Consider the following 14,712-nt stretch of genomic DNA (forward strand, 5'->3'; position numbering starts at 1 on the left):
CATCCAGCGGGCTGAATGACCATCGATATTTTTTGCTGTTGTCGAAGTTGATTAATCAATGTAATCATTTATTTTTTTCTCGTTTGCTAGATGCTAATACATGATGCAAAATGCCACATTTGCAAGGAAAAACTTAGCCTAGCCCCTCCAGAAAAAAACCCAGAAGAAATATATATTTTTAAATATTGAAAAAAAAAAGTGAGTCAGGAGATCTTTTTTTTTTTTTTTTTTTTTTAAATTTAATGGGCATTCACAATATGGACCGCGGGCTGCCAATTGCCCATCCCTGCTATTGGCAATTCCAAACTGTTTTTAAGTGGGCGGGGCGCACATCTATGTTCCTATTAGACAGGAGTTTGGCGCCATCTTGTGTCATCTTTGAGCGTTTCAAAAGGAGAATACAAAATGTAAATTGAGGCGTTTTTTTTCGGTGAACATTTTAGGACGGGTTCCACAGACATAAACCTGTACATCTGACTCCGTGAATATCGTCAGTGGGATTACTGTAATCCTAAAAAAATGAATTTATGGTGATGGACAGGAATCGCCTTCGCACACAAACTTGTTGTTGAAGGTCGTCAATGGGATGTGGAGCGGGTCATCAAGTACAAAAAAAAAAACATGAGATGGGACTTGGAACAAGCTTCTTTAAATAGGAGCGACACAACAGGGGCGCTATGAAAGGCATCCAGTGGCATGCTAACCTGCATAAAGTAATGCGGCGGAGCTCCCCAGCACCTCTCCCCGCCTCCCTGTTGCTTACTGGGGGGGGGGGGGAAAAACTAAAACCGAGCGCCGTTCGGTCATGTGATCCCAGTTTTTTTTTTTTTTTCTGGCTCCTCTTTTTCTTCCGTCGAAGTTGAAAGGCTGGAGCCTGTGCGGCAGAAGGGAGCCACCACTTTCTTGCCTTCCCACACTGGTCGCGGATGCAACGATTTTGTCTCTTTTCAGGAGCCACATTATCCATTTTTTGACTCCATCACGATGGCGGGGGCAATTATCGAGAACATGAGCACCAAAAAGTTGGTGATAGTGGGAGTTATATTGCTTTTGTTCCAGGCGTTCGCTTTCATGGTCGGTGGGTTAATTGGTAAGTTTTTTCCGTCCCCTCCTCCTACCTCCTTATCGCTCACTTTTGTCTGTTTGTTTCGCGATCTCGTACCTTTTTCAGTGCCGAATGCTGAACGACAAAACCGAAAAGTTAGCAAGTTGTCAACGTGCTTCCACGGTGGTGTTAACACGAATCTTTTGTGACAAAGAAAGGATTGTACGCGCTCTATGTTCACCTTCTTCAGCCTGGCCTTGAAACATTACACGGAACTTTGAGCTAAAATCGCCGCAATGCATCGCAATGATTTTTCTCTTCCACGCCACGAATTAGTTCAATACTTGAAAAAAAATTGAATTCACAGGGTAGAGGTGGCAAAGGTATTCACTCTGTACTTGTAGAAGTACATATACCGATACTTGAGTAAAAAGAGAATGGTAAAAATACTGACATCATCAACTGTTGTACGAAAGAAAGCGTGAAAAACCACAGACTCTGAAATATCGTAGGATCAAATTTTGTGATCATAACTTGTCCGCATCGCTTTGCCAACATTGTGAACAGACTCAAAGGACAAATTAGCTCACGCTAGCCTGAAAAAAATACTCGCGGTACGACGATTAATCGACAATTAATCTATTATCAAAATGAATCCATTTTCAAGAATTGATTAATCGTTTACACACAATTGTTCAAATGCTCAAAAGTTTAGTTTCTCACCAATACATATCTTATTTCTGAAATCCATGAAAGCTGTCTAATTATCTTTGCGTTGAATCAAAATAAAACATTTGCTTGTACTTTCATCTTGGAGCGACGTTTCAGTATTTGGACTGGGTTGTGGTCGTTCATTCTTTGTGATATAATGAATGGTGGAAGTGTCAAGTCTTAACCCTCATATTTTAAATTAAGTCTCAAATTACTCTGTCAAAAATCAAGCAAGTCAGGTCGAGTTCTCGCTAGATTTCAAGCAAGTCGCTTCATTACTTGGGCTGAGCAAGTTGTAACTCAAGTCAAACAATCTTGTTGAGTTTTCGAAATCTTCACCTAGTAGCCACTTTGGATGCAAACACAGAATAACATGGTTTGTTTAATGAGCGATCACAAACCAGTCTCCATCTCGTCTGTTATTTTGTCTTCTTAATGAAAAGCATTACTGCCATGACGCTCAATTCATGTTTGATCAACTGTCGATGAGCTCAGCTGTGACGGTCGCGTATCTTTCCTGTCTTTGTGGCTATCATTATGACGGATACACTTAGATGGCGTAATTGTTCTGACTGTCTCATGTATGAGTTGCAATCCTTGCATGTTGCCATTTGCCATTTTTCGCTTCTTGATGAAAAGCAAGAATTTGTGGTGTAAGCATTTGACGTGATTCCTGGCTGGCTCAAGAAGTCGATTGCTGCTGCTCATATTAAAAAACAAAAACAAAAAAAACCAAACTCCTACCAAACATATGAGTCTCATATCCATTAGTTAAAAAAAATCACACACTGAAGAACAAAATATGACAATTTGATAATATAAAGTATTTTAAATTCTCGAATTTCTTCTCAATCCGTCTGTCGTTTCCACTCGATTGCGATCATGAACCGCGACGGAATTACAGCCAGCTGTTTCTTGCTTTTCAATTCTTTGATCCAAATTCCCCCTCTGCTCTTCACCCCTCCTCCATCATGTCACGTCTGTCTGCTGTGCAGGCCGCGGGCAGCATCTCTACCTTCCGCTAACCTCCCCCCCCTTGTGTGGATCCTCACTCTCCCCAAATCCCAGTGGCCTCGCAGGCAACGCATTTGTGTTTTCCCTCTACTTTGAGCTGCGCCGAGGCACAGGGACAGGCACACAGCTGTCAAAGTTAGATCCCGTCTTCCTGGGGGCTGCGTTAGGTTCGCTGTGAAATTTCTTCAAATCCGCCCACGCACGCGCACCGAAGTTGAAGTGAAGAAGGGCTTTCCTGTCCAAGTTTCATCTGGAAACGTCCCTCTCGCTGACAAATTAGCCCGTTTGGTTCTCGTCTGGCTAAGATGGTTTTAATGAAGCCGGATTCCTTTGTGTGTGCTTGGTGGCCCGGGGGCACCGGGGACAATTAGGCTCCCCCCCCCAACCCACGGCCCTGTTTTCCAACAAATGCCGAGAGCGTGGCATGGGGTTGGCGGGCTGCGGGGATGGCCATTATTCTGGACACACTGTCGTGCACTCCGAAGCAGCCGCTGGCCTCGGGGGGTCACTACACAATTGAAGTCCAAGGGGATTCAGATAACTGGATTTGATTTAGTTTGGTGTTATTGTTGTGACGTTTGTCTTTGAAAATAGCGGTGCCCGCATCCGTAGCTGTTCCGTATTAGCCTAGAATTCGATTTGGCATACTCTGAATAACATCACATTTGGTCCCTTGTTTTAGCATCTAGAAGACTTTAGCTGTCAATTTTTTCAGACCATAACTTGTAGCAAACGATTGTCAAGTGTTTGCTCTACCTGCCCAGAATTTATGTCACGCTGGTGAAGTAGTATCGGTGTTTAGATCATTTCTGCAAATTTGAAAACGACCTGACTGTGGGCAACTGCCTTCATGGAGTTGTGCTCTCGAAAATATGCATTTGGTCACTTGTGGTCAGTTAGATTCTTGCAAGTGTCTTTTTCGCATCGCAATCCCAAAACCAGAAGATTCTGACGACGGTATGAAGGCTCTGCCCAACATGGATTGGTGTTACCGAGCGAAAATACAAACAAATACAATTAAAAAGGGGCTCCGAGGCCCTGTATTTGCCGTATCATACCACAAAGGAAGGCAGTAATTAGCTGTATGCTAACATTGCCACCTTTATTCAGGTATCGGGCAGTGTTCCTTTATGTGCATTGTACCTTTCCAAAAAAAAAAAAAAAAAACCTTGGCAATCGAGGTTCACTGGACCTAAAATTAGAAATGAGAGTGCACCAGAAATATGTTCAACAAATGTTACCCTTCCACATGCCTGTCGTTAGCGGACCTTTAAAGTGTAGTCGCTGGAGTGATGCAATGTTTTGCTTTTTGCCTTGAAGCTACAACATAACACTTGATTCTTTTGTTTTTTCATGTTACTGTGTGTTCTCGTGACAAAGAATGGGCATTTCCCAAGTGCCGTTCAGAGCAATAACACCAAAGCGCCTGCGTCTCACTGTGTGAGCACTTGAATGGGTGTAATCAGGAATGTTTCGCATTGCGTGTGGAAGTGGGAGATGATGCTGTGGGAGAATAAAATGAAGTATTTGGACTCAAACGTAACCTGTTGACCGTCCCTCAGGGTTGCTGTCGTGATCTCACCCCCCCCCGTCCATGTAATCTCTTGCCTTTCAAGTGAATCGCCTTAAAAATCCCACCTCTCTTTTATTTCCGTGTCTCACCAGCTCCCAGCCCCACCACGGCGGTACACTACCTGGCCATCAAATGCGTGGACACCGTCAAGCACCGGCAGGAAGCAAAGTGGTTCATGCCTTGGGGTCCCAATCAATGCGACAAGATCCGCTCCTTTGATGAGGCCTCGGCCAAGATGATCGAGGCCAACAACATTGTGTTTGCTGTCCACATTCCTCTGCCGGACAAGGAGATGAGCCCCTGGTTCCAGTTCATGCTGGTCATCTTGCAGTTTGACATCGCCTTCAAAATGTACAATCAGATAGGTGAGAAACGCCATCGCGGATGATTTCGTGGTCCAGGGACGACGACAAGCGCCGCTCTTTCCAGCCTGCGTGCGCTCTCTCTTTGTTCCGTCTGCGTTTTCTTATGGGGTGTCAACGTGTTAGCCTCCATCCTGTTTCCTAATTTCCCCAAACTCCTGGCAAATATTTGCAGCGACGCGTTGAGACTGAGCTGGCCTCTGAAAAATTCACATCCCTTGCCGCTTTGCATAATGAATTCAAGAGCGCGGCCGTGCGACCGCCGGAATCAACCGTCTCTGCTGAGTCTGTCGTGGTTGAGAGTTCAAGAACAGACTCAAATCCATTTTTTGTTCTAGATGATTCCATTCCTTTTACACTGGAAGGTAGCAATAGTGGCAGGGGGGGGGGGGTGGTTAGCATGGGCTCGACACCCAACTGAAAGGCATGAAGGGAACCAAGAGGGGAAATGGACTGAATCGTTTTTCTAGCTTCTTGCCTTTTGAGCAATGAAAAGCATCCAAACACTCCGCTTGCCACCGAGACGGAGACTTTTGCATGCTCACAACACGAGTCGCACTCAAACGTATTTGATTTTTCGCTTTTATTAGTCGAAATTGTTGCAGTCATTTGTATTTGAGCACACTGGCGTATGCGATCAGATTGTTGACAGTTGCCATATTTTTATTTCTTTCCGGTCTTCTTGCTGTTTAGTGTAAACTCGACGTCACTGCTCTTGTGATGGAGTTCAGCAGGTGTCACGACGCTGTCGCTTTGTAACAATTGGGGCACGCTGCCTTTTAATAACCCAGGTTTTTATTTGTACTCTGCGCTGATTTGTGGAAACCCATAAATTCCTATGCTGCTCTTGAGTGAACAAATTTCATTAGCTCACAGCTGTAAACAAAACCCTGACCATTGCAGTGCTGGGTGTTGAAAATATGCAAAAAAAAAAAAAATACACAAGCATCTTTGAATCGTCTCTCGTCATACATACTGTAGTAGTTCCAGGACGAGAACATCCTTTGAACACACCAAGCAGCCATCGCTGTCGGTCATTGCGGCGAGCTGAGTGATAAAATAGTCGTAGGGCGACAGCTTTGCGGAGAAAAAAAAAAAGTTTAAATGCTTGTGTTGTAATAATTTATGAGCCATCCTCTCTGGCCTTGCTTGTCTAAATAGTCATGTCAGAGTTAACGGGCAGCTCCTCGGCACAATTAATGTGCCGACATTCTCTCCCTTGGTGGATGTCTGTAAGCAAAGTGGGGTTTGTTTACCGTCTGCTTGCCAGACGAATGATTCTGCCATTCAACTGGACCTCGGACGGATGTTTCTGTAATGCACCGAAGAGCCTTTTGGATGATTCTGTGCCACAATATGAAGAGTTTATGGAGCGAGGTCAGCCTGGAATGAGATGGTGCCTTTCCAGGAGTTTAAAAAAAGATCCTTGTCAGAAAAATAGCATCTTGACTTACAAGTTCAATTTGTTCCCTTTTCAAATCAAATGAAATGACATGAACCCATTTCACCGCGCCCTAGAACATCACATTAAAAAAAAGGCACAGAAATGTTGACGGCTTGTCGTTTAAATAATTGTTTGCAACTGGCCACACAAGAAAACCTGCTTGCTTCTTCCTTGACAATCACGCTATGTTTTTATGGCTTTATGGAAGTAATACGTTCCGAATATACTGTGTGTGGAACCTCAAAACCAGATACACCCGATCGTTATATTATGTCTGTAGGTATGAAGAACTCAGTCTCTCACTGTGTGAGTGTGCTTTTTTTTTTTTTTTTTTTTTTTTTTTTTTAAATTTATCTTTTGTGTGTGTGTGTGTGTGCAGTGATCAATTCCAGTTGGGTTAGGCTGTGTCGCGCGGTGGGCCATATGTCGTCTTCTGTAAATAATAATACATTTTTCACTTTGCCCAAGATGATGAAGGTTGCGCTGGGCGGCCCATCCCTTGGTCGCCGACCATCTCTGGATCGCCGTGTTTGTAACAAAGAAGAGCTTTACCCTCATTAAGAGTTCCACCCACCTGCAGGCGCCCCTTGGCCGAGCTCCAGCAATAACACAGCTGTTGAGGAGGCTTAGTTTCCGTGGCGATGGCCACTGGATCGGAGCGGAATGCTGCGTGAAGTGAGCTCACATCCGAGGCAGAGTGGCAGACTAATGGCTGTGTCGAGCATTACGGAGACGTCTGCTGCCGCCGGCTCTTATCCGACTCCCTCTTCCCTTCCTGTATTTTCGCCTTTCGCTTTAGCACGGGTTACTGGGTTTTTCTCTCTCTCTATTTCACCTCGTTTCATAACGGCACAAGAGGCTCTCGTGCAGGGTGGAGGAGAGAGACCATTTGGATTCGTCATCGGGTCCAAAGATGCGTGCGGTCTTCATAGCTTGGATTCGGAGTTCTTGGAGGCCATCTCAATGTGTTGTTGTATCACTTGAGAAGTAACCTCGATTTGGGCCAGCAAGCTATTGCTGATGGATGTATGATGCATTTCAATCATCTTTATTGAGCTCGTTGTCTCATTCATTTGAATCGACCAAAGACTAATACAGTCCGTGTCTGTAAACCAGTTTTTTGGGGTGGTGGTTGCGGGGGGCGGCAACAAAAGCCACGCAAATTGAAAGTAGAGCTTTCTGGAATCACCCGATCCAGATTTTGGGTAAAAATGTGGCCGTGCCCAAAAGCACAGACTGTTCATGATTTAAGGTGAAACGCACATCGTCGTCCTCGCTACTTCTGCCACTCTGAATACATTAGCATGCCATTACGTATGAGCTGAAAAGGAACATTTTGGTTCTGGTGGGGCTTTTCTTCCCGTCGGTGCAAAAAAAAAAGAAAAAAAACAAAAAGAAAAAGGCCACGGTCGTCTGTCACCGCGACCTCATCACTCTCTCGATTGAAAAGTTGAATCAGGAATTCAAATAACACACACACAGGGATGAATGCATTTCTTCTTATTTTATATTTTTTATACGCAGTGAACTGTTTTCCAAATGACCTTCTTTGGTGTAAATTGGCTCTTATTCTTGTGCTTCAGAGGATGGAGCGATGGTCACCGTTGACGTGGGCGTGGCCTACAGAGACGATACCGTTAGTGAGTGGACTGAGATGGCTCACTCTTATGAACAACGGAAACTCAACTGCAATTTCACAACTTCCAAGGTGTGGAAACAATGATAATTCCCCTTTTTTTTTTTTTTTTTTTTTTTAAATTACAGATTGCTGCCCTGCTTAGACATGAACTTGGTTCTCAAATGTGCGTTTTAACCACACATTGTTTGCACCCTTCAGACATTTGAAAACGAGGGCCGCTACTACGAGTGTGACCTTCTGCCCTTCATGGAGGTCGGCAGCGTGGCCCATAAGTACTATCTCCTCAACATTCGTCTGCCTGTCAATGAGCGCAAGAAGATCAACGTGGGCATCGGCGAAATAAAGGACGTTCGCCTGGTTGTAAGTTGACCTCTCGCTCGCCCAAGTGCGAGCATCCTCAAGGTTTGTCGTAGCGCTCCCGTTGTTCTTGTGTGATGATGGCCAACTTCTGCAGCAGATGAGCTGGCATTTTCTAAGGTTCTACTGATAAATTCAATCAATGACGCTTCATTGGAATATAACGGCGATATGATTTACCCTCGCGCTATATTAATTATTCTCTGTGTCCTAGCCTTGAAGACCCCCCAAGGCCACGTACTCGGGTGCCTGTTTGTTATGCCAACACGTTGCTAATGATTACACTCAACAATTTTGGTTGCATTCGCAAGGCAACATAGATGTATAACTGTCCCGCATCCCCGATTTGAGACCCACCAGGACACGTGCGCAGGTGTCTGATTGTTATGCCAAGAGGATTGTTTTGCCAATGTGTGAGCTTTAGCGCATCCTGTTTTCTGTTCCAAGGGAATCCACCAAAATGGAGGCTTCACAAAGGTTTGGTTTGCCATGAAGACGTTCCTGACACCCAGCATCCTCATCATCATGATCTGGTACTGGAGGCGCATCACGCTCATGACGAGACCCCCTGTGCTGCTGGAGAAGTAAGGCCGCGCAATACCGAGTCTAGCAATGTGATGTCATACATTAAAGGCTTGGTGTTTGCTTAAATAAGCTTGACAAGATGAAGAAGGCACGGCGGGGGCGCGCACTACTGCAGCCGGAGCGTACGAACGAATCGTTTCGCCACAAGCCGCTGTGGCGCTGCATTAGGGTGGATATTAACTATGAATGAAATTTGCAAGTGGGTCATGAAAACTGCGCACTCGAGGTCGGTAAGATAAGACGCATCTGAGGGGTGTTCGTGCCGCTTAACTGCATTCGCGAGGTGTTGAGCAGACCAAGGGTCGCTCATACGTGACGCAAAATGAGAGAGAGAGAGGCTGTCACCTCCTTTTTGCCCATTGTGCAAGATTTGATATGAATTGATAAACCTGAAGAAACGTCACTTATTTACCACCTGTATTGTTTAAAATATTATGTTTCCTCACAACAAACGTAATGCAAAAAAAAAAAAAAAAGGCACTAATAGACAGACAGTTGGATTTCAAGCTGAGAACTGCGGATCGAGTGTTGGTGTAACCGCTGCCATGTTGGGAAGACATGAGTCAGAGGCTACAGGAAGAGCCTGGCGAAGCGTGAAACGCGTTACAAAATCTGCTTGCAAAAGCGACGCACTCAAATCTCACTCTGCGGCGCACGGGTCTTTTTTTTTTTCCCACGTGAGGAGAAGGCTCTTAGGAAGGAGCACTTGTACACTTTTTTTTTTTTTTTTTTTTTTTTTTTTTTGATGGTACGTGAATTCAATGTAACATTCTGTTTGGAAAGTGCGTTTTTTTATTGGCCATTTCTTTCCATGGGGATTTTCCTCTCCTTCACTTCGTGTGTCCAAAACACTCTTTTAACCTTGATGGTAACACACACACACACACACACACACACAATGCTCTTCACTCTGTTGGCTTTGCGCAGGGCACATTCCTTGCATACCACCCGAGTGAGGTTTCACTTGTTCACGTCATAAAGCTGAACTGCACAGTTGAGTCTGGAGGTGAACGATTTAGAAACTTTTCATACTTTTCTACTATTGTACTGTGAGTCCCTTATTTCCAGCTTTTCGGCTTTTATTTTAGCCAAAACAGCTGACCTTTGAATGTCCTGGTGATTATTTAAATATTTCTGAAAGTATTTATAGTCCTGTCCTGTGGTATTGTGAGAGTGTTTCATGTGTGTGTGTGTGTGTGTGTGTGTGTTGCTTCCTATCATATAAAGATTTCTGAGAGCGGATACATCTGGCTTCATAGATACTCGTCTATTCACAACAGAATTCAAATGCTGCAATGACTCTGTTTTGCCAGCTTCTTTATTTTGCAACCTTCTTTCATCTGCTGCTGGCATGCAGGGACCTGCTGGGCCCACTGGGAAAAACAACTTCTATTCGGTCTCACTCTTACCTTTTTAGGATTTCACGGAGAGTCTAAAGGTCGTATTCCACCGAACGGGGGAACGACGTCATGTTCCAAATTTTTAGGGGACAAGAAAAACTGTTTGTGACCATTGAAAGTGTTGGCGAGCGTCTTTGCGACCTTGAACGAACCCTGATGAAAAATCAACATATGCTACCCTGTTATGACATACATAGCTTTCATTTCATTTGGATTATTATTATTATTTTTTAACATTTTTGCTCTTGCAGGGTGATCTTTGCTCTGGGTATCTCCATGACGTTCATCAACATCCCAGTGGAGTGGTTCTCTATTGGCTTCAACTGGACCTGGATGTTGCTTTTTGGAGACATTCGACAAGGCATCTTCTACTCCATGTTGCTTTCTTTCTGGATCATCTTCTGCGGGGAGCACCTCATGGTATTGTGCCGGGCACGTGTTCACTTTTTTTTTTTTTCTTGTTTGCTGACCTGTCAACTTGAACATATCTAGTTTGCCTCCTTTTCTCAGGACCAGACTGAGAGGAATCGTTTCTCAGTGTATTGGAAGCAAGTCGGGCCCATTGTGTTTGGGTCTTTCTGTCTCTTTATCTTTGACATGTGCGAGAGGTGAGAAGTGTTTTTGTTTCTGTTCAAATTGCAATTATTATTATTATTTTTTTTTTTGACCAAGGATGAACATTTACTATCTGCTTTGTGTTGTGTTCATAAATAAATGCACCGCTTTGTTTTGTGTCACCAGAGGCGTCCAGTTGACCAACCCCTTCTACAGCATCTGGGCATCGGATGTTGGCACTGAGCTGGCCGTATCCTTTTTTGCGCTCCATCTGTGGCCAACATCAAGTCCCGTTTTGGCTTCATAGTGACTCCCAAGCCATATTTGGGCTTGGAAATATAGTCGGTCACCTACATCTCAAGAATATGTACATGATAAAAGGACCCAACTTTGCTTTTTGAAGGTACACTACATTTTTCATGGCTGCTTGTGGTTCCCTTGACTAATAAGAGGAGGAATAATTCAGTAATGCCATATGTTGTCACCAACCCAGGATGGATACATTTTTTTTCCTTTTTCTGTTTGTTTATTTCAGAGCTTGCCAGGCAGAGAGAGAGAGAATTAACATAAACAAATTAGCACTAGAACATCACTCCTTTCTAGTCTTTTGTTGATCTCTAATGGTCTTTCGATGGATAAAAACTTGGTGCATCCTTGTAAATCTCACATGGACACACCGAAAAATTACAGGAAAGTGAATTTCCCTTGTGTCGCTAGCTGGGGGTGTATTTTGAACACGTAACGCCGGTGCATGTATTCTGTTCCTCCCCAATCTGTCTATTGGATGATCGCACAAAAATAACAGGAAAGTGAATTTCCCTTGTGTAGCTAGCTAGCTACACAAGGGATAGCTAGACAGCTAGCTGTCTAGCTGGGGATGTATTTTGAATACGTAACGCCGGTACATTTATTCTGTTCCTCCCCAATCTGTCTATTGGATGATCACATTTGGAAGTACGAGAGATGTTATTTCCTCGACTGCCGCTCGCTCAGATGGCTTTCATCATCGTGGCCGGGATCTGCGCTTGCCTCTACTTCCTCTTCCTCTGCTTCATGGTTTTCCAAGTTTTCCGCAACATCAGTGGGAAGAGGACTTCACTGCCCGCCATGTCCAAGGCGAGACGCCTGCACTATGAGGTGTGTATTCGTGGCGTCATTTGTCTCTTCATTCGCTCCGAGCAAGTCGTGAGCGTGCTTTTCAATCGGAATTTTTAATGCGACCGTGTGTCTTCCAGGGTTTGATTTTTAGGTTCAAATTCCATGAGTGTGCTTTTCAATCGGAATTTTTAATGCGACCGTGTCTTCCAGGGTTTGATTTTTAGGTTCAAATTCCTCTGAAAATCCCTCACCTTTTTTTTTTTTTTTTTGCGAGTAGTTTCTTTTCTCCGTTTTTGGAGCAGTTGGAAGGAATTTACTCTTTGTGCTTGCCCGTCCATCTTTGTCCAGGTGAACGAGGGTCACTGGCACTGGGGGGAACACACCGTTCAGGTGAACAGCGCCTTCTTCACGGGCATCTACGGCATGTGGAACCTCTACGTATTCGCCATCATGTTCTTGTACGCCCCCTCTCACAAGCGATACGGAGACGACCAGTCAAGTGGACAGTGTATCACAGGTCATGTACATTTCTTGACGAATCAGAGCTCCGCATGCTTACGTCCTCATTCCCCGGTGAGTGGGCGCAGTTATCGTTTTTTTGGGAATTTTCATGATGGTTGTTTCGCAGGCAGAATTATATTATGTTCAATAATGCTCCAACATTATACTTATAATATGCAAGCTTGTGGAAGTTTCAGGAACATAAGCCCCACGTAGCTGTTTTCATTTCATCAGAACCTTTGTGAAAGTTTTAGCAAGCATAAACAGGAATTTAGACGGCGGGGCGGACACTGTTGATTAATTTGACAACGAGTAAATTCAAAGCCGAAAACTCTCTCTACTTTGTCTGGGGTATTTAAAACGGCCAACGTTAGCAAGATAAATTATTTGGTGGGGAATTCCCTGAGACTGTTTTTGGCTGGAGAGTCGGATTGGAATGGCTTCCTTCCAGTCAGAAAGGCAGCGGTGGAAAAAAGGGTTTTCGGATGAAATGAAAACCATTCATCTCTCAGGATTCTGTGTCAGAGACAAGTTGGATTGTTTGACGGTTTTGGAGGCTTTCCCAAAAAGGCATCGAGTCTCAATTGGCCTGTTGATTTAATTCACCCTCGCCTTCAGTTCTGTCGAGTCACCGGCAGCGAGATACAAAAAGGCAAGACTGCGCCTGACCCGTAAAGCTGATCCTCAAAACGGTTCGCAACACATAATGTGGAGGTGTGCAGAATAATTTGTCATATTATGATGATGTGTCATCATGTATGACAAAGCTCTGATATGTTTTGTCAATCTATCAAGAAATACATCTGACAAACCTCCATGGGGAGAAAAAAAAACCCCTTAGAAAACTGAAATGGAGAAAACCATCTTCGATGTCCTTGTAACAAGGTTCCTGCAGATCCATAAAACATCTTAAAAGGCATTGAGTCCACAAATCAAACACCGAGGCCTTAATCGCATGACTTAACATCATCCGGCGCTGTGCCAGATTCCCGGCATAAGATGTCGCGGTGGGTCTTGTCTAAAAATGCGCATGTCCTGCTTAAGTGCCTCCACGCCGCAGCTCATCAAAAGTTATTCATCCACCAATAGTATCAGCCAAATTTAACAGCCATTAGCCAATCAGATGTAGAGTCGGGCGGGTCTCGTCTTGAAATAGCCGAATGACGAATCCAGATACACAACCCGCAAAAAATACTGCTCAGCATTGCTTGACGTGAAACGTGCTCTTAGTTTATACGTTGCCGGGATGTTTCGCTTCAACTTCTGCTGAAGTGAACAAACTCGATGTCAATTTTACTGATTTATTTTTGCATAAAGTATTGGTGGCTGGTATTTGCAGCCTCCACGAGGTATCGGCACTCGACCATCCATAATTAAAACCCTTTTCCTTTAGAAATGATGAATGTCTTATCCTAACTTTATGACCCACCCCACCTCCCCCCACCCTAAGACAGGCAACGTTGTCATGTAAGAGTACACGGGGGAGTTACTTTTAATTACCATTAGGATTACGAGGAGGATCTTGGAAAAATCTCTTGCGAGTAGCTGATCCACGGACGCAAAAAGTTTGAGGAAGCCCTGCCATAACAGAGGCCGTGTCCACTTTTGCAGGAGATGCCGCTGCAAACAGTGGTGAAGACATCCAGCTGACGACAACCATCACTCACGTTGACGGGCCCACCGAGATCTACAAGATGACTGGAAAAGAAGCCCAAGAGTAGACCCCGCCCGCATTGTTGTTGCCACCCACCCTTGGTTACCTACTGTTCCAACGGCCCCCTTTCCCGCAGACATACTGTGCATAAGTTACACGTTTTTTTTTTTTCTTCTCTTTTATACCCTTGACACCTGACGCACCAGCAACAGTCCACCTTGCACGAACTGTCAACAAGTCCTTTTCATTTCATGGGGGATACATTTCATACTTGCTATATACTATTGTGTTTTTAAAATGTTGCACAACACTTTTGACACCAAGTCGGGTACTTGAAAGCTGCCTCGTAGATCAATGTATTAGCTCAAAATGTTACATGTAGTCTGGTTTGCGCTGCGGTTTTAGAGTCAAGGCCTAAAATTGGATGGGAATGGACTGCATCATTTCTCTTTTTTTTCTGGATGCAATGCTGTCACTTTGATTTCTATCCGGTAATGTTGATAGTGAAGGCCATCTAACCCCTCACTAATCTCTTCCTTGGAAAGTACATCAGGTGTGACACGTCATTAGAAAAGTATTTTTTAAAATATTATTGGGGGGAAAATGTATGGACCACAAACCTATTTTTATAGTGTTTTTTTTTCCAATTGCAAAAACATGTATCGCACTCTACCACGTTGAGTTTAGAAGTTGCCAGTAGACGTATTAAATGTCCTATTTTTGTTTTTTGCTTTCTATTGTAATTTAAATAAAAGTACTTTTACTTAACCTTTA

General features: G+C 44.0%; 1 protein-coding gene across 1 annotated transcript; it reads left to right on the forward strand.

Annotated features, from left to right (window-relative positions):
- Positions 1 to 771: 771 nt before the first annotated feature.
- Positions 772 to 14,712, forward strand: wls (Wnt ligand secretion mediator). The gene is given in 11 exon segments (XM_019877922.1): positions 772 to 1,090; positions 4,436 to 4,708; positions 7,733 to 7,857; positions 7,987 to 8,148; positions 8,593 to 8,729; positions 10,382 to 10,550; positions 10,641 to 10,738; positions 10,872 to 10,935; positions 11,679 to 11,822; positions 11,994 to 12,300; positions 13,896 to 14,712. Coding segments are annotated over 11 exon segments (1,695 nt in total). The 5' UTR covers positions 772 to 984; the 3' UTR covers positions 14,006 to 14,712.

This window comes from Hippocampus comes, unplaced genomic scaffold, assembly GCF_001891065.2.
Source record: "Hippocampus comes isolate QL1 unplaced genomic scaffold, H_comes_QL1_v1.1 scaffold317, whole genome shotgun sequence".
In the NCBI taxonomy this organism is placed as follows: Eukaryota; Metazoa; Chordata; class Actinopteri; order Syngnathiformes; family Syngnathidae; genus Hippocampus; species Hippocampus comes.